The sequence below is a fragment of the Dermacentor andersoni genome, chromosome 9 (assembly GCF_023375885.2).
Source record: "Dermacentor andersoni chromosome 9, qqDerAnde1_hic_scaffold, whole genome shotgun sequence".
In the NCBI taxonomy this organism is placed as follows: Eukaryota; Metazoa; Arthropoda; class Arachnida; order Ixodida; family Ixodidae; genus Dermacentor; species Dermacentor andersoni.
Window position 1 is genome coordinate 69,643,499 of NC_092822.1, and position 20,292 is coordinate 69,663,790.

Below are 20,292 nucleotides of genomic sequence, written 5' to 3' on the forward strand. Positions count from 1 at the left end.
CATAATAAAAGAAAGAAACTCACGCAGATCCAACGCGCATGTTGGAAACTATGCGAAGCTTAGGTAAAGCGGTTAATTAAATGCTTTACCGCTGCCGGCGATGCGCACAATTCGGTAATCGGACAGGCGTATACGCCCAGAAAAGTGCGACACATACCAAGCAACACCTAGGGATTCTGTACCGCTTGTGTTGCAGTGGGACATTTCCATTCTGGAGGATCGTCAAAGAGCGAGCGCACTCCGAGCGGCACATACCGAACCCAGTGACACACACTGAGTGGCTATATATATAAAAAAAACTAACTAAACCAAAGGACCCGTTACATATAATTCACATTTCCATCAACAGATCATTGCGGTTTATAAATGCCTGTGAGCCGACATTACATGTGCCGGTTTTATATAGGAAGTTACTTTTTTGTTACGCAGAACTGAGCTGGAATCACATGGTCAGCATACAAGGTTTGTATGAGCCTTCCCCCCCATCATGGGTCTGTTCATATAAACTTTGTATATATCTATATATCCTAACGGCTCTATAACGAGCTGCTTGATGCTCGGAAATCATGTGTTATACTTCGTTGTAAAGCTTGCGCACCGCACAGCTCACAATAGAATTGGGACATAATTATTCATTCGTTATACAGGTCATTTCGTTGTAGAGGAGTTCGTTGTGGAGAGCGCCTCGACTGTATCTCCGCAAATATATTCGGCAAGACAGCATCAACGGTCAGGAAAGTCTGGGATGGTTCGCAAAGAAAGCTCCGCTTTAAAACGAAAACTTGCATTGGGTCAAGACGGCACTGGACGGAGCAGCTGTCTACGTCTACAGGCTCGCTGACGTCACAAGACTCTGTGCTAATTATGATTACTATACATTGTCGAGAGCTGTACAGGTAACACTGGGTCCGAAACAGAAATCATACGCCACACGAGAGTACAATAAAAGCTCACTAACCATTTTATTAAACCGCGTTTTAGTTAAGACAGACGCGTACTACGCATCGATTGTTTTCATTCTCCAATCTTTTCGCCGATCCTCATTGGTTCGCGAAAGAAGAGGCGCCCCCATTATAGCCGAGACCGGCGCTCTCGCGATGGGACGGATGACACGAAATGATCAGAATTAGACGTAAAGTCCTTACGTGACACATCCCCCATAGTTGGCGCTTTCGGTCCGCTCAGAAGTTTGGGAACAATTCGGGAACACGAAATTTTGCACAACGAAAGTACCGGCTGTTCCAGTTTCACGTTGGTTCCGATTTATTATTAGCATAAATGTTGAGAACATTGCATACGTGAACATGCAGCTAAGAGGTTCCTTAGAACAAAGCTGGTGTGGGGCCTCTTATTAATAAAAAAAGGAAAACGAAAGACAGAAAGTCAAATTACGAAATTTCATACGAAAGTGCGAATAGCGCACCAGGCTAAGTCATTCGCAATGATTTCAGAAAAAAATAATATCGCGCGAACTAGGTTATATATTATCTTTCCGCGTTATCTAAACACACAGATCCAATTTCGATTAAATTGCGCAGAGAGAAAATGGTATGAAATGGAAGACAGGAGCGATGAAATAATAAACAATATTTTTATTCTTTTACTAATCTACATTTCGGCACATACATCGCCCATGAGTTAATGGTGCATTACCAGCTTGCGGGTAAGTGTAGTTAGTACACGTTACTGGTTGGGGGAAAACAGTTAGCATTCGCTGCGAGCTTGTGTAAAGACAGATCGAATAAACGTGTCCTAAATGTTCGTGGTATTTATGTGCAGGCACAACTTATTTCTTCTTTTGTTTTTCGTAGCAATAAACTTTTTTGTTTGCATACTGCGGTACATGGATAACTATATTAGATTTACTAGCACAAATATATGCACATTGCTTTACACATGACACACACACACTAGGGCCTGGGATTGGCCACACACCGATTCAGACACGAGATGACCCGCGAGAAAAAATAAAGAGAGAACCGATAAACAAGAAAATCAGTATAATTGATGTGGAATCGCAGGGCCCAGCGAAAATACATTGTCGACCGTGATATTGAAATCCCGTTCGAGAACACGCACTCGATCGTGTCCCATATCTGAGACGAAGAATGCACGTCTGTCATGAGGACGTCCGTGGATAGCGTATGCAAACCTTTTCTTTTTACTTGTTTTTTTTTTACCACACTTATACCAGAAGAGGCTGTCGCCTGTGTTCCAGGCTTTCAATTTACACGTGAAAATATGACTTTCACGCTATGTCAAAGTCCTTCGAATGATCGCTTCTCATGTTTCGTGTTAGCACCATACATTCTATGCATTTTCATATAAATTTATAACTAATTCGTTAAAAGTTATAATTCGTCTAACAAAGACCTGGCGGAGGAACTACTGACAGCCTAGCCATACAGTAACCTATAGTAACCGACATGACTTAGCTGTCGTGTCTTGCAAGTTGTCTATTATGCACCGCCATACATGGTACAGGACTCGAAGGAAACCTATAGTGTTTAGATTTCTTGCACTTCACCACACGTGCCATCTTACAAGAATTTTGCGTGCAAGCGGAAACAAATTTATCTTCACGCAACTGCGTCACTAGTGAGTGGCCGCATTGTACGCGACTGACGGTGCAAACACGCGAGACATTGTATCTGTTGCAGCGAATTTATATTGTCCTCTGCGGACATCACATATGCGATGGATGCATGGTGACATTTTCGCCATGCCACAGCTGTCGGGATAATTCCATTGAGTGGTTCAGCCCATACAAGTCTACCATGACCGTACGGTGTCGTAGATATTGAAACTACACATAGTTTTAGTAAATACAGTTCGAAAAGCCTTACCACGAAGCTGCGATGTGGGCAGGATGTCCTTTGTGTGCGTGCATAGCAAGGGTGGATGCAGAAAGTTCGATCTAACTACAGTGTTAAGGACGGCTGGGTCTATACGGTAGGAATAGCCACATCTTTGAAGTGGATATGAATTCCGAGTAGCACTGGGTGTCAGGGAATCGTGTTGCCTGAAGATTAAAGCGGCCTTTAATATACCGGGAAGAGAGGACATTACGATTGCAAACGTCAGTCAAAATGTCGATTAAGCTTCCTCCCGCACATTTGTGAAAACACCTGGGCGTATCGGTACATGGTCCAGCTAATTCATTTTACAGCCTAATTCCACGATGCTTCCTAACATGTGTTATTTACTTTTATTTTACTTTGTTATTGCTGTCTGCCGCATTGTCATCGTTACTAAATTACCGCGAGATCACAAATCATCCTAATTAGCGTACGTTGCGCAGCCACGTGAAAGTTCGCATTGAACGCCATCCGACATTCGCGGCGTCTATACGGATACAACGAAACTCCCGATAAAGCGATCTTCACCTAGCCGGCGACGGGAAATACGCCACAACTTGGTGCGAAGAGCTTGTCGCCGGGAAAAACCGATTGTTTCAAAATATTGTACCCGCATAAGTTCGACGCGCTGGGAAGACCGAGAGACAAAAGTGCCGCATGTGGGCGGCAGTACTCACGAACGTGACGAAAGATAGGAGGAAGAAGAAGACATTGGCCGTCGTTCGTAAAAATCCCATGGCCGAAGGAGCGTGCTGGCGCCGAGCGCGTCTGTCACCGAAACCAAAACATCACTGGCGCGGAGATGCAGCGGACGGACGAATGCTCGCCACCGGACCGAACGCCGCAGCGGCTGCTGTGCCGTGCCGAAAGCGAGGGCAAACAAGTTTTGAATGCTTTCCTGCGTCAACGCGGCCCTTTGCAGGCAAGTAGCGAAGGAAGAGTGGGGTACAGCTCTTTCAACCCCTCCCTCCCCCCTCGTTCTCCTCACCCGCCCCGAGGAAAAGGCGCATGCGCTGTTCGCGAAGGCAAGGGGGAACCGCCGGCCTAGTGCGCATGCGCCATGTGTCGTACGCGCCGGGGCGTCGTCTGCTACTTTCGGATTGGCGGCGCGTCAGCCTGTTGTACCGCTTTACGAAACCTTACCGCGCCGCAAAGTTGGTAGCTAATTTTTGCCCCATTGAAAATAGAAAAATTGACCAACACAATCCTGCAATTACAGCTACGTAGCTCAATTTTTTTTCTGAGTAAGGCTAAATACTTATCAGCACCCCGTTGTACAAAGGAACGCCAACAGCTTGTACGTCAACCGCATTATTCCTTCTTCTCGCTTCAAAGTTAACTCGTGTAAGCACCTGCTGCGCAATTCAGATTTCAGAGTGACGGTTCCAGTACCATTACACCTTTAGCAACAACTAATTGTAACACATTCATAAACTAAGACTTGAAGCAGCACAAAGAAGACGAGGACACTAATTGAAAACAAACACAACAGGACGAGCACTGCACTGCCAACGGGAAAATTTATTGAAAAATCAACCAGCTTTTATAACATGTAAAAAAAACAATAACTAAAAAGGTTAAAAGGCATGCGTACTGCCTACAAGTAGAGGTGCTTATCTAGAAAATTTATCTCAAATTTTGTTAGACTGAGTGATGGTGTGCTTACGCATTTACCTCCTGCTTTGGTAATGTATCAAGCTTCTACAATTTCTTTCTTTTTTGCTCTTTGTGTGCTTCAGAAACCTGGTGTCACTGAACGTTGCGGTACATGAGCATTTGTTGCAATGCGCAGCGAAATGGCTACTCTACCTGTTTTTTACGTTGTTACATCTTCTGCCTAGCTCCATCATTAAAACATTGCCCAGTTTGTCCAAGGCACACTTTTCCACAAACTAAAGGTATCTCATAAACGACGTCTGAGCTGCACTTGAAGTTTTTCGCAACCCTGCATCAAGTTTTGCTCAAGATGAACCAACTTGACCAAATCAAGTTGTTGCTGTTACATTCATAAAACATCATGCACCCAATGAAGAATGTACTAAATGTGCTTTGAGTAAGAAGTACAGTTAAGCATGCTAATCTATTCCCTTACCTTTGCAGCTATAGCACTAAAGACACTAAGAACAAAAGCTCCAAGTTAAGCAGCATTAGTAAATTTTGTTTTTATGACAGCAGTTTGGCTGCTGTTACTGCGAGAGAATGCTTACAAAAACAGAAAATGCGCGACGAAATTGATAGATGGCAGCTGATGCCGGCCTGAAGTTCCTGCACCAGCAATGCCTTCACGGATTTTGACAGCACCTACTTGAGCCTAGTTAAATATTTGTCATTAAAGAATGGCTAGTTCAGAATCTTCAAAGAGCCAACAAATTACACTAGTACATTTTTGAAAACATTTGCTGCCCTACATTGGCCCTAGTGTGAGCAAATACATTGAAATCTATGACTTCACAGACAGGCATTGATGGCGTTACAAGTGCTGAAGTTTCAGCACAATATTTTCAAAAGTGTGCAAGTTCAGACTTCTACAGTAGCATCCAACCTTTTTGCCAAACAACGTTTTGTAAACATATTAACCAGTTGAAACTAATTCAGTGTTTCCCTTTACCACTGCTTTAAGTGAATGTATGCTGTCGTCAAGATGCAGTAGCATACCTGCCGACCCGAGAACCTAAAAACTCGTAGAATCCCTGGACGTGACACCGAGGAGGGGAATAGTTGCATCGAGTTTTTTTGTCTTTAACCTTGCTCTGAGAACACCGCTTTTGAGGCATACATATGCACTTCCATAACAATTGTTTACATTTAGATTCAGAGCGCAGGCAGCACCAAGCTTAGAACAGCAGAGGCTGACATGCAACATACTGTTTTTAGATCACAGTGACTTCACCTGCAAATTCAACACTGCTGATTTCACCTGCATTAGGAAACTTACTCAAAGCAAGTATTCCTCTAGTGTGCTTCCATCATAAAGATTTCCAACAAAAACTGTGGAGGCTAACGAGTGAATCTTATTCACAAAGATGATTACCTTTTCATAAAGCTTGACACAATATTTTAAAAGTTATCAAACCATCCCAAATTAATAAACCCTACGAATAATTCGGGAGGCTTGCCAGGTATGCAGTAGTGTGACAAGACTATTCAACTGGTATTCTTCCTTGTCATGGATTGAGCAGAAAGGGTGGGGTACAATTTTGCAAGATTTTACTGAGAACACCCACAGGCATTACAGTTGAAGGTGTAGTTTGTGGAAAATCTGCTGCATCAACACGGTGGGCTTGTGACTGACTTTATTTCAGATGATTAGCTTTATTTACATGCAAAACGTTATTCACATTCATGCCATACAGATGAACACATTTGCATGATCATTGTATGCAGAGATATCCCGCATTTTGTGGTGTACCACTCCTCCAAAATAGCGGGTCTTTGACTCCATCCCAAAATTCGTAGCAAAACATTAAGTTAGTGCAGTTAGTTCCCCATGGCTGCAGTTTATATAAAAAACAAGAAAAACAGAGATGATGTGCTTGGTAGAGCTTTAGATACAGCCATATACATTTATTTTCCCTAGAAAGTGATGATACATGAGCTTATATACATATGTATAAGATTGCGACAGATGAGTTGCTTGCAAATATGCCCAATGCACTAAAGTGACAACACATCAGATTTTAAAAAAATATGCCCTCCCAATTTCAGGAACCACTCTGGTACATGCCGGCCGCTAGCAAGAGGTTTCTCCTCGTGAAATGCAGGGCCAAGATGGACGTCGCCTTGGTCGGATACGAGCCTAAGAGCAGCCCATCACAGTTTGTCCGCACCGTTGGCGCATGGGAAATGTTGAGATCTTCGAGATCTATCTCATCTATTAGCCGCGCAAAGTCCCACAGCTTGATGCAGTTGTCGATGCCCCCAGAGGCGAGAATTGCCGTGTCCCGACTGAAGCAGAGGCAGTAGATTGTGTCCGTGTGGCCGGACAGCTCGGCGAGCAGGTGGCCATGAGCAATGTCCCACATGAGAATCTTGCAGTCGGCACCCCCGGATGCAAGAAACCGGCCGTCATTGCTGAACTGAAGGCAGTAGATGCGCCCCTTGTGCCCGGTCATGTAGCGCACGCAACTGCCGGTCAGCACGTCCCACAATCTCACCGTCCGGTCACTGGAGCCTGTTGCAACGTAGTTGCTGTTGTGGTGGAACTGGATGCAGTCCACGTCGGACACGTGCCCTGTGTGGGGAAAAAAAAAATAAAGAACATGCGTCAGTGGCCTTGGAATTTGATTGACCTGTTCACAAATTTGCTAGACGGAAGGATGTGCCGTCATTTCAGGTCTTCAACAGCAAAGCTGCGCGTAGCGCCCAGCTGTGTTCATCCCTTCTCTCGTCCTTATTTTCTTGTTCGCACTGCACATAACAATGGATTCATGCTAAATAGCTCACATTCAATGCTTGCAACTTCTGGCATGTGGTGTTTACAACCATTGTGCAGACAGCGTAGCAATCTTAACACACTGTCCAGTGTTGTGCTGCCCAGAATTTCCAAAACTGGAGAAATACTGAGCCTAAATTGAAGACACCAATAAACCAAGAGCTTGACCTGGCAATGAACCTCATCTAGCACCCAGAGGACTTCCCAGTGCACAGCTTAAAAGGTGCATCACAAAAAATGGGGCTAGTCCTTTTACAAATAGGGATACTCTTTTATACCGGAAAGTCCGCAACACCGTAGGGCCTGAGCAAGGCAATGGATAAGTGTGCCAATAAATAGGTCCTGATTCAATTTCCAACTATTGGACCTCTCTCCTTCTGTGCATACATTTCTTGTAATTCTTGTCTCATTACTGATGCGAATAAACTGATAGTGATTCTAATAAGGAAGAAGAAGGAGGGAATGAGGCAGTTCACCGGAGCATGCGTTTGCATTACATTTGAGATGCACTTGTCGCTGCATTCTTGACCTGACACAGGCTACAGGTGGACAATACATTTATGGCTAAAGATGGCATAATGCTGTGCTCAAAGGTTATGCACTGGATGCTGCACTGCACTGAGAAAAGAGGTATTAATGGCTTCGCCAACCGAATGATTATGGTACAATTTTGCATAACCGGCGGCATAGAGTGGCGATTAGTCCAATCATGCGTTTGAGGGGCCATACATGCCTCCTCTATCCAGGATAGTTGGAATCATGCATTGTCTGTGGCAATTCTAAAAAATTTCTCGCACAAGAGATTGGTGGTGTCATCTTTTTGCAGTAAAGTCAAAGCACTGGTTTTAATGCACAAGTGAGGGTAAACATGTTTCAGCCATGTTCCAACACAAGGTGCCTGCCATATAACTAAGAAACTCTTGTCCTTTCTGTGTGGCATCACTCAAGATGACATAATTTCTACTCATTCTCAAAGAAACTGGCAATTGTGTACAGCAATAAAACAGTTATGCTAAATCAGAACCCGGTAAGAAACCCAGAGCTTCGGTTAAACTCGGAGCATGCCACTGATGCTTCCAATCAGCCCACATGTCTTGCACTACATTAGGCTTTAAAAACTTTTGTATGCACAAGAAATCGAATGCTTCAACAAGGAAACCTCACAACAAAGCACTGTAGAGATGCTAACTGTGCCTCTAGTGCTCAGTATTTTCTTGCATATTGGTCACATCTCTGAACCTCACAGAGAATGCAACATGTTTACAAACAACAGTTTCTTTCTTGTAAGATCTCACTTGAACTCACTAGCCTAGATCTCACTAGATCTCACTAGCCCTTCTTGGGGCACTTTGCCACAAGTTATTTAGCATCTGCATGGCAGAGGCGAGCATGCAAAGGACAGATCAAAAAAAGAAATGAGTGCTCAGGGACAATGAACAAACGCTGCCATAATGGGTTATGCCTGTTCCATAACTGCGGGAGGGATGAAACTTCATCTCTTTCAGCATTCATTTGAAGTTTTAATGGTCACTTCTACTGCTGAAACTGCTACTTCTGCTGACAGATTAAATTTTCCTTAGACTTAAGCAGTATGCTCAAATGGGCCTGTTTGACACACCTTGGTAAAAACCAGATATAAAACCATGATGCAGGACACCATCGACACTGCAACTGCCAGACAAAAGTCAGTTGGTGCTACATGGTAAAATGTGAAGGTGTAGCAATGAACGGTTACGTAAACATGCTGCTTCACTAAAAGGACCCCCTACGGTTATCTTGCCACCCAGTGTCACAGGCACGGCCGCAGTTCCCATCTCTGAGAACTGAAATATGAAAGCCCCTTAAACAGCGTGCCTGTGAGATATTTGGGGCTTTCAATAACTTTACAGATGGGGATGCACGCATGAGCTATTCTCCCCATCGCCTGTCACCTAGAGACCAAGGAAATCGATTATCATGCTGACCATTTATTGTACATGCCCTCAATAGCACTTCCAGAAATAAACCATTTGGTCGTTAGTAAGCACTCCTGACCTCAGGGTTCTTTCTGCGCCCTGTTAAATATTTTTCTGTGGTCTCACTACACTTCAGCTATTGTAACCATGGTAGGCAGTAGTACGACTTGTTGAAACAGGCAGCGACAAGTAGGCATAAATTGTGCTGATGCTAAATCTTTTTCTTCGGTCTCATTGCACTTGAGTTATCGTAACCATGGTAGGCAGTGGTACAACTTGGTGAAATAAGCAGCGACACGTAGGCATTAATGGTGCTAGAGCTTCATGCATTTGCACGTGATGCATGCTTAGCATCAACAGAAGTAGTTCTTGCCAAGGGGGAGTGAAATGGTCGATGGTAAATTTCCAAAGTGCGAGTGAACAGAACCATTATGTTAGTTTGCATAGTGAAATTTCCCTGCTGTTGTATGTTGAAATCCGTATTCATGCAACATTAGCAACTGATCTTAAGCAAATATGAGCACATCTACAAAGCGCAATGCAGAGTCCCTTTAACGTACGAGCCCATTGAAACAGTTCGAGAAGGCCTACAAGATCTGATAATTCAACTAGTTACCAAACACTCGTAAATGATACGCTAACCACACCTGTTCATCCCATTCACGAACAGCTATTAGCGCTTAACAATGCCTCCTCAAAGCAAATGATGAAAATTGGCAACAAAGGACTAATAAGAGAGCCACACCAAACGACTCTCCTACCAATGCGCATCAGGAAACATCAACTCTGCAGAAAATTCAGGCAAGATTTCGAGACAAGCAGGATGCGTGTGCGAGCCAGCACTGTACAATACAGCTTGATGTCAAAACGTCACATGCAACATGCTAGTTCACATTTGATCAGTTTTGTTATAGCCATACATGCAGCTTAATCTTTCTCAAAGAAAAAAAATCTTCAATAGCAAATAATCTGTCATCATGTATATTTTCATTGTTTTGTGATGGCAACTATAGGGTCGCAACTATAGGGTCTATAGCTTTACGGCAATGTATTCTCTCTCAGGCAGCATAAAAGAGTTGATAGTACCTGGAAGCAGTATACCATGTAGACTCATGTAAAGGCTGCACCACTGCAAAGGCTGCACTGCTGTAAGGGCCGCAATGCCCTCAAGTGTTGCGAATTGAAACCATAGCCAACTACTGACCGTAACTTGTCTTTGGCAGTGGGAGCAGTACAACGTCAAGCTGGACTAGTGTGACTCATCATTGGCGATATCGGTACAACCTACCACGATGAGTACAGCTCTGGATTAGGGATTAAAGGGTTAAATGTATGAAAGAAGGTCTTAATGTGGAAATTACATACAATTGGTACACTATAGCATGAATAAGGTGTGGTCGTTTTTCTGTTATCATCTTGAGTCTATTGATGCTAATTAATACATTTCAGCAGTGGGCTAACCTCACAATACACACAAAAAAAGCACAATGAAGTAAAGTGAAATAATTACCCAAATGTACGGCACTTATCTATGCATAAGAGTAATTTGTCTTACAACCATGATCTGGAACAACTGTGTATACCAAAGCATTTATGATGCTGTAGCCATTTCAGATTTTCTCAAAAGCAGATACGGCATTATTTCCCATGCTCTTGTGCACTTTCTAAAGCCATTCCCTGGCATGCCACCTATCATTCTCCTGTTACTTTCAGCATAATGATCTAATCACAGCCCGTAGAATGAAAACTATAGTACAGAAAAGACATACACAGTGCTCATGTATGCTATGTCCATGGTTTTCGCGCTGTTATTAGATGTTCATAAATAACCGACCAGCCCAAACATCTGCTCTAGTAAAATTTTGGGGCATAAAATGATTGGAACTTTCCTTAGTGAAATAAGTGAGCACTTGCTGGACTCGCTGGCCGTTTGCCATTTCAATAGTAGAGTGCCGGAAAAAGAACTGGTAATTTTGGCTGACAAGAATTACTTTTCAGAAGTCCCGACATGTGAAGACAGGTGCAATTTTGTGACAACTGCAAGCCACCACAATATCACTATCAAATGAAATCGACTGCATGCAGAAAAGATTGCCACCATCCTTGGTACACTCCCGATTGAACTTCTATTAATATGTGCCAAGCATGTTAAAATGAGAGTTGGAGAAGTCGGCATGGCTAGTGCAATGAAAATTTCTTGTTGTGCAGCAGGTTCTTTTCTTCCTGTGTTTCTTTATAAGTGATAAATTTTCAATTGGTTCGCTGTTCTCAAAGCACAGTGCCTACAAAACAGTTGGCACTGTTCTTACACCTTAAAGGGCGACTCGCCAAGTTTGGGCATCGCAAAGACACAAGCAAGGTGCGTAGATGCCTAAATAACATGGTGGCAATCGTGTCGGCTAAGTATTTAATGGCTGCACGGCACGAAAACAGCTAAAATTTTAAGCAGAAGCCCGTGGTACCCTTCGGCTCGAGGGAGCCTCACCCTCAGTCAGAGAGTCAAGGTCACGCGCACAAACACCTCTCCGTCAGATACACTGCCTGCCATGTCACCGATTGTGTCACGACTTCAGCAAAGCCGCCAATGGAGAACATGCAATACTGCCAGTGAAAGTGCACGTACAGCAAGAAACAGCAAAATGTATATATATATATAGAAAGGTGGGGCTCATGATGTAAACATGAAGGGATCCTTGAAGGGCAAGAAATGCCGCTTGAGGACGCTACTGTATACGTTGGCAGTGAAGCACGCCTCTTGGCAGCATAGTCACATGGAATTTCAATTTCTCATATATCCTCTAATGAGCCGTTTGGAAAATTCTAGCTGTAAAATGCTCCCCAGACGGAGCCTTGCAACTACCAACACTTGAGCCATAGTTTCAAATGAGGCTTGGTGAGGGGCTCTTGAAAGTATTCTTGACAGTTCAGGCAGAGAATTTCTATTTCTGGACGCAACAAACTCGCCAACGATTCAACCTTTTTGATCTAGTCTGCTGCTGCTGTAGCTTTCTAATGATACTGAAGATGCAAGCAGAGTTGAAGCTGAAACGTTCGCTAGACAGACTGAACTAGCACCTTAAGAAAAATATGAAAAAAATCTTACACAGAAAGCCTTGGATGAGAATGTAGGGGTCAGAAGTACATGCATTTTAGTACAAGGCACAACAAAAGAGAATGGGTAATAGAAAATGTTGTCACGCACTTATACCTAAAGATGAACCACATAACAATTTGATGGCTTGGTTATTCCAGCTCCAGATGCCATTGGTGTCTACGTGGTCAGGCAGCCAAAGGGCTCAAACTGGCAAAACCTAACCTTCGACTCTGTGTTGCAAAAATATCAAGGGCTTGTGCATAGAAGAATGACCAGGAACAGCACTAAGATATCCAAAGGAACAACCTGAGAGTGTGCAGCCACTGCCAGTCATTTTAGCCTGTCATGTGTGCTGAAGTGTGTGAAATGCTGTCTGACACTTAGCTGTTGCATTTCGTTATGAACACCCAACCACACTTAATGTTTCTGTAACATTGAGGTTTATTTTAAATTTATATATATATTAGATCATAGAAAGCCAACGAACAATAACAAGCACAGCATAGGGAAATTACTTGTTCTTAATTGAATTAATGAAATGATAACTCAATGGTAATGAAAGTGGATAAAAAACAACTTGCTGCAAGTGGGATACGAGCCCATGTCTTCGCATTATGCATGTGATGCTCTTACCCATTGAGCTACCACAGCACCATTTTCCTACCCCATTTCTGAGGTATCTTATGCCTGGTTACTATAACTAACCCATTCTTAATTAACGAAATGATAAATGGAATAATAGTGGATGAAAATCAACTGGCCACAGGTGGGATACGAACCCACGTCTTCGCATTATGCGTGCTATATATATACATATATACACATAGAGAGAGAGAGAGAGATTGAGAAGATTGGGAACCAAGGAGCCTGAATTTTATTATTCATATCATAAGCCAACAAAGAATCAAGGACAAGTCCTTGATGTCTTTGTTTGTTGGCTTCTGACACATACACACATGCACGCACACACACACACACACACACAGGGTGTCCCACGTAACTTGAGCCAAGATTTTAAAAGCTAAAGGTGCGTCGGAAGCAAACTGAACTGAGTGTATACGATTCGCACTGGCCTATAGTAACTCAGGCAATTTCTTGTTTTCCCCATAACTCACTCATTAATTAAGTTTATTAACCCAACTTTTTAATGGTTGGCTGAGGACCCCAAGTATGATATGCAGGTTTGTAGAGCACCTTCAGAAACCACCGATCGAGTTGTTTCCTGTACATCTCACATAGTCCTTTTTTTCCAGGCAGTCCTTCTTTCCGATTGTTGTTTTCCTGCAAAATATGAAAAAAGTCACATGACGGAGCACTTGCGCAGTAATATCATGCTGCTCTAAAGCGTGCATTCGATGAACGTCAGCTGCATCGGGTCTGGCGATGGGGAAATGGCAGGGCGTTCTTTATCTCCTCAGCATCGCTCAGCCAGGAGCATGCACTTGCGACGTCACCCAATGGGAGCCGACCTTGTTCACTGAACATACGCTTGAGAGCAGCGTGATACCACTGTGCAAGGGCTCCGTCACGTGGCTTCTTTCATATTTCGTGGGTTTTCACTGCAACCAGGAAAAAAGGACTACGCGAGACGTATCGTACAGGAAACAACTAGATTGGTGGTTTCTGAAGGTGCGCTACAAATCTGCGTATCATACTTGGAGTCCTCAGTCAATAATGAAAAAGTTGGTTAATTAAACTTTAGTGAGTTATGGGGATAACAAAAAAAAAAAAATTGCCCACATTCCTACAGGCTGTTGCGAATAGTATGCATTTGGTTCAATTCACTTCCGACGCACCTTTCATTATGAAATTCTTGGCCCAAGTTACAAGGGACACCCTGTATATACACACACACACATAAACATATATTTATATACAAGAAAGCTATATTCTTGCAAGCGTGGCGAACGGCCAAGGTGATCAGTGGGGTCCTTGAGTGAGGAAAGCCAGCAAAGTACATGGTGGTCAGTAATAACTGAGAAGTCCCTGCCATACAGGTATGGTCCGAATTTTGCGATGGCCCAGACGAGAGCTAAGCACTTGTGTTGTGTAATGGAGTAATTTTCCTTCGACGGTGACAGGAGGCGGCTTGCGCAGGCGACGACATGTTGTAGGCGTGTTGCTGTTGTGCGAGGAGAGTGCCTATACTGTGGCCACTGGCATCAATACAAACGTCTGTGCTGGCTGAGGGGTCGGAATGTGCTACAACAAGTGAGTTGATTAGGATGGCAACGAGCGATGAGAAGGCGTCCACTTCTTCATAACCCCAAGTGAAAATGACGTCCTTCTTGAGTAGGCCAGTGAGAGGGCAGGCTACTTCCATGAAGTTCTAGACAAAATAATGGAAGTACAGGCATAGGTAAAGAAAACTGGGGCCGTCCTTGGCCGACCGCGGAGTAGGGAATTGACTAACTGTGCAAACTCTGTCAGGGTCTGGCTACATGCCTGCTGCGTCAATAAAGTGGACAAGTATGCAGATTTGACAGTGCCCAGAGAGACATTTCGATGAGTTAAGCTGAAGGCGAGCACGGTGAAAAGCATCAAGCACGGTGGACAGGCGAGTGAGATGTTCTTCAAAAGCAGCCGAAAAAAATGATATCATCATCAAGGTAGCAAAGGCATATGGACCACTTGACGCATCGAAGAAGAGAGTGCATCATGCACTTGAAAGTAGCATTACATAGGCCAAAAGGCATCACTTCAAATTGATAGAGGCTATCAGGAATCACGAAAGCAGGCATTTGCCAGTGTCCTGAGCGCAGGTCAATTGAAGAGAAATATCTGGCACAGTGCAAGCAGTTGAGCGCATCATCAATATGCGGGAGAGAATACACATCCTTCTTGGTAATCTGGTTGAGATGGCAGTAGTCTACACAGAATCCCCAGCTATTGTCCTCTTTTTCACAAGTACGATGGGCAAGGCCCAAGGACTGCACGAAGGCTCAATTATGCCTTTGCCAAGCATTTTATCCACTTCCAGTTTTATGACAGCACACTTTGAAGCTGACACACAGAAAGGCCGTTGGTGAACGGGACTCGCATCGTTGGCATGAATGCGATGGGTGACGACGGAGGTCTGGCCCAGAGAATGATTGCGAAAGTCAGATATTCTGGTAGGAAACCAGCATGCGGCGAAGGGCAGCTGCCAGTGCTGGAGCGAGGTCTTCTTATATCATAGGTGTGAAGTGGTCACAGGACGAACCCGACTGTGATGACAACAGTGGAAAATCCAGTGGAGGTTCTGTGGTCAGGGCAGAAACCATGTGGTCAGCTAATAGGGTCAGATGCGTGAGTGATATGCCGCAGAGAAAAACTTGCATCAAAAAGCCAAAGTTGAGGATAGGAAAAGAAGTTCAGTTGTTTCTAACCGTCACCACCATATAGGGGAGCGTGACGTTGCGTGTCTTGGCGATTTCAGGAATAGGGAAGGCAATGTAGTTGTCAACAGGTAGGCGTGGAAGCTGGATGTATACTGCGGCATGCGGTGGCAGTTGAAGAAACTGGACGGAACATAGGCGGGGTGTGCCGGCAGCGACATTGTCGGAGCACGAAGGGAGTTCTAGCCGGAGAAGTCTCGTAGAGCAGTCGATAAGTTCAGCGTGTGTGGACAGAAAGTAAATTCCAAGGATGAGGTCATAGGGGCACTGCTCTAGGACAGCAAAGAGAACAGATGTTTGGTGACCGAAAATAGTGATGCGTGCAGTGCACATTCCAAGCACGACAGGTGTACTACTGTTGGCTACTGAAACGGTAGGCGAAACCGTGGACGTCGGGACTTTCTGGAGGCGGTGGCGGAAGTTGGAGCTCATTACAGACATTTGCATGCCAGTATTAACAAGAGCAGTAACTGCCACACCATCAGCCAGAACATCAAGAAGGTTGCATCATGTATGAAGGATTATGAGGGAATCTGAGGATTTTCAGGTTGGGTTGTAAATGCAGTGTCACCCCTGGGTGCTGCACTGGCTAGTTTTCTGTGAGGCGGTCAAAGGGAGATGGATAGCGGCGAGGTTGAAGTGAGCAGGCGATGGTTAGCAGCTGGTCCGGTTTTCCCTAGGAGGAGGATCAGCACTTAAGGCCTGAGAACAGAGCAACGGAGCATATGGTGCACATTCCAGGCGCCACCGATTGTAAAGGCTTGGTCGGTATGACGTGGGCCAGTGGCTGCGGCAATAGTGGGCGATGGGTCCAATCCTAGAGCATATGAAGCAGATGGGCAGGTCATCAGGCATGCGCCATTCGGCTGGATTTCGAGAATGTGGCATAAAAGTCACGTTTGGTGTAGCAGCAGCGATGACTGGGGAGGCCATTGGGAGCAGCATTACCGTTATGAAAGTCAGGTGAAACGCCCATATTCGCGACCTCTTGGCAAACCACGGCCTGTAATAGTGCAACAGTAGCTAGGTTGTTGTCTTGCATACCGTCATGAGGAGTAACAGGTGACATGGCCTCAAGTTCTCGACGGACGATCTTGGCGACGTTTTGTGGAACTGGCGTATGACGTAACATGGATAAACCTTCACACGAGGATGTGGCAGCCATATTGAGAAGTCACTCGAAGCAGTGAGTGATATGTTGACTTTTTGCCTGCTTACAACGATGACATTCTGCGATGACAGTCTCCACAGTAGAGTAACTCTTACACAGTAGCAGATTGAAGGCATCGGCTATGCCCTTCAGTACGTGTCCGACATTGTCTGCTTAAGGCATGTCCTTGTCGACCTTGTAGCACAGGACCCGCATGTTCTGAATATAGGAGATGTACGGCTCTGTGGACGTCTGCGTGAAAATTGCGAGTTCTTTCTTGGCTGCTAGTTGTCGTTCGATAGGTTTCCCATATTGACAGTGTAATTTCTGCTTACAGACGTTCCCACTCGTCAAATCCTCCTCATGCATCTCGAACAAGTGTCAAGCAGTGTCCCGCAAATATAAAACAACATTTGCAAGCATTATCATCGGGTCCCACTTGTTATTGTTGCTGACACGCTCATACATAGCCAGCCACTCATCGACGTCCATGCCGCTTGTTCCACTTTATGTCCCAGGGTCATGAGGGTGCAAGAGAAAAGAGAGTTTTAGCTTGTTTGGCGCACCGGTAAACAAAGGTGGACTGGGTGTTTTATCAGATTGGCAGGAAGCATAAACGTGAGCGGCTTGACAGGTGCCCATCATCTCGTGGGGCAGAGCTGAAACACACAAACACAGAGCTAACATTGCATCAGCCAAGTATGTTCTACTTCCCTACTGATGTAAATTTTCGGCAGTGGCGAATCGTGACGAAATTATGCCTCTGAGAAAATTTAGACCTGCAGTGAAATAAAAACACTTGATTACTACGATATTAGCTCCATGTTTGTCAGGTTGAGCACTGCCCCCCACCCCAGGTGGCTGAACCGCTCTGGCTGCTCACATTTACGCCCGCACCTCTCCGGTAAAACGACCAGTCCGCCTGCATTAACTGGAGTACCGGACAAGCTAAAGCTCTCTTACGACCAGTGATGGGCCTTGCTTGCACTAGGTCACTTGGTCAGTCACTGCGGTGGCAGCAACGTGCCGTCCGCTGCAAAGATCCAGTTCCCAGTGTTGTAGTGCAAGCTTACCCTGCAATTCCACCAAAGTACGGGGGGAATCTATATACAAATGGTATATTTAGAAGGCAAGGTGCACAATGCTGCAGCAATGGTAGGGCTAGTGTGTGCACACAAGATAGCCGAACCGTCATCGCCGTCATCGTCCAAGCACAGACCACAGGATCGCCGCCCGTGACATTATATGGTGTTATTCATGTGTTATTGATTCAGCTCAAAAGAGCCAGACTTTTTGCAATAAGGCGCATCATGTCAATGGCAGTCAGGTCCATACTGTTTAAGCACGTGGAGTGTAGAAAAGGTTAGCTGTATGGGTAATGATTACTCTCGAGAATATACTTGCTCAACGTAAATGTTTTTGCTTGGTTGGGGAACAGTGCAACAAATAACATTATTTAAATGATAAGAATGCGCCTTTTCTGTGTCCAAATGCTGACTGCACCATCACACGGTGCGCCACTCAAGATGCACCGAAATTTGCACAACAGACACCAACGCAGCCGTGCCAGTGCAGAAAAAAAAAGGCTATGTTTCACCATAGCCTCATCACAAAATGAGAAACCGCCGCAGTGCGCAAGGCACAGAGGCCTCAAACCCAACAACATGCGTCAAGCAGCAGTGGCATGGCAATGCCATGTGACACGCACTAAGGCGCACACCGGAGAGTCACACACAACAGACCTGTGAAAACTCGCAGCGGCTGGTAGGAGTCCGTGGACCAGAGGCGCGCCGTCCGGTCGTGGCCGCACGAGGCAAAGTAGAAGCCGTGCGGGCTGAACCTCACATCCCAGATGGGGAAGCAGTGGCCCCTATAGCAGACCACGTTAGTCCACGTCAACAGGCTCCACAGTCGAATGGTGGCGTCCTCCGACGAGGACAGCAGGTACGTATGGTCCGGGCTGAAGCTCACCGACGTCACGGGTCCGCTGTGTCCTAGCAGGATGCGCACGTCTACGCCGCTGCGATCGTCCATCATACGGTAGAGGACGTCCTCGGCGTCCTTGTCGATGGTCTCGAGCTCGTGCGCAGACTTCATCCCCTTCAGCTTGTTCGGGGTCAGGGTCCACACGCGGATGGACGAGTCGCCGAAGCCAGCGGCCAGCAACGTGCTGTCCTCGGACACCTCAGCCACCGTCACGCCCCGGTACGAGTTGAGGAAGGTGTAGAAGCAGATGGACGGCAGGCTCTCGGGACCCAGCCGAACCCGCTTGAGAGCCTCCTTCATGGCGGTTACCTTGTCCATCTTGTCGGCGTCGCGCAGCTCCGGAAGCGGGATCCGGCTGTTTGGCGGCGCATTCGGGTCGTTGCGCGCCTTCTTCGAGAGGAGCGTGTCCTTCTTGGGCTTCTTCTTCTTCGGCTTGTCGTCACCGTCGCCGCCGTCGTCGTCCTCGTCCAGCGGGATGGTCAGCTCGGGCTCCTTGAGCAGGCCGTAGTACACCTTGACCTTGTTCGCTTGCCTCGCCGCCTCGCCCAGGAAAGCGCCGGCCGTCGCGTCCAGCTGCGCCTTGGCGCGCGCGATCCCTTCGTACACGTCGAGGTAGAGGTGCTCCTGCACGATGTTCTGCAGCACCGTGTTCTTCTTGTCCTGCAGGTAGCGCTTGAGGAAGTTGTACGTGTCGCGCGACATGCGGACAGTGAACTGGCCCGACCTGAAGTTGTCCATGAACTCGTTACCCTTCATGTGATCCTTCTTGGTCAGACATGCGAGCCTCTTAACGTCCTCCTGGTAGTACTCCTCCTGCTCGGGACCGAACCGCTCCATGAACTTTACCGCCTGCTGCTCGTGCTCGTTGTATACCAGCTCCAGATACATGTGCACGAAAGCCGGATACAGGACCATCGCCAACTCGTGCCGGTACGAGTCGAGCGACGACTCTATGAACCGCTTGAAACTCGTGTAGCTGTCCTCGTATATGTCGGGATCACCCTCGCTCTTGTACGTCGAGAGGACGCTACTCACGTCAGACGCGGAAGAAGTGGTCGTCTGCGCCGCGTCGTCTTGCAGGAGTCCGTCGTTGAGGAGCTTTGCCTCTTTGCGAAGGATCAGCTCGGTCTCCTGGAGCTTGTTCTTTTTGAGGAACTTGAGCACGGCCAGCAGAGAGCTCTTGTCCAGGCCACTGAGCGGATCCTCATCATCCTCCTTGTCATTCTGGACGGAGTCTGTCGTCGTGCTCGTCGTCGTGGGTGCTGCCGACGTCGGTGTCACCGGTGCAGGTGTCGCGTCACCGTTGTTGAGCGCGACGACTACTGAACCGTCGGCCGATGGCTCCGCCATTTTGCGCGACGCCGACTGGCGCTGCCGGCGGCCGCAGGAATACGAAAATGCGCATGCCTTGAAACCTTAATTGCAAATGTTTGACTACTG

General features: G+C 46.0%; 2 protein-coding genes across 2 annotated transcripts in view; both read right to left on the reverse strand.

Annotated features, from left to right (window-relative positions):
- LOC126528230 (uncharacterized) overlaps positions 1 to 3,774 on the reverse strand; it is a 142,408-nt gene extending 138,634 nt beyond the window's left edge. The window contains exon 1 of the mRNA XM_050176116.2: positions 3,536 to 3,774. Within this exon, the coding sequence (XP_050032073.1) occupies positions 3,536 to 3,595 (60 nt within the window). The 5' untranslated portion in view covers positions 3,596 to 3,774. The remainder of the gene's footprint in view (positions 1 to 3,535) is intronic.
- A 2,359-nt stretch (positions 3,775 to 6,133) lies between these two features.
- Positions 6,134 to 20,232, reverse strand: Taf5 (TATA-box binding protein associated factor 5). The gene is made up of 2 exons (XM_050176114.3): positions 18,609 to 20,232; positions 6,134 to 7,089 (listed from the first exon to the last, which is right to left on the reverse strand). Exons 1-2 carry the CDS (start codon positions 20,200 to 20,202, stop codon positions 6,560 to 6,562), a joined length of 2,124 nt encoding a protein of 707 aa, XP_050032071.1. The 5' UTR covers positions 20,203 to 20,232; the 3' UTR covers positions 6,134 to 6,559.
- Between the last annotated feature and the right edge of the window lie 60 nt (positions 20,233 to 20,292).

Coding starts and splice junctions, on each gene's coding strand:
- Taf5 (XM_050176114.3), bottom strand. CDS start 20,202: ATGGCGGAGCCATCGGCCGACGGTTCAGTAGTCGTCGCGCTCAACAAC. Junction 7,090..18,608: donor GCCGCTGCGAGTTTTCACAG/GTCTGTTGTGTG, acceptor TTCCCCACACAG/GGCACGTGTCCGACGTGGAC.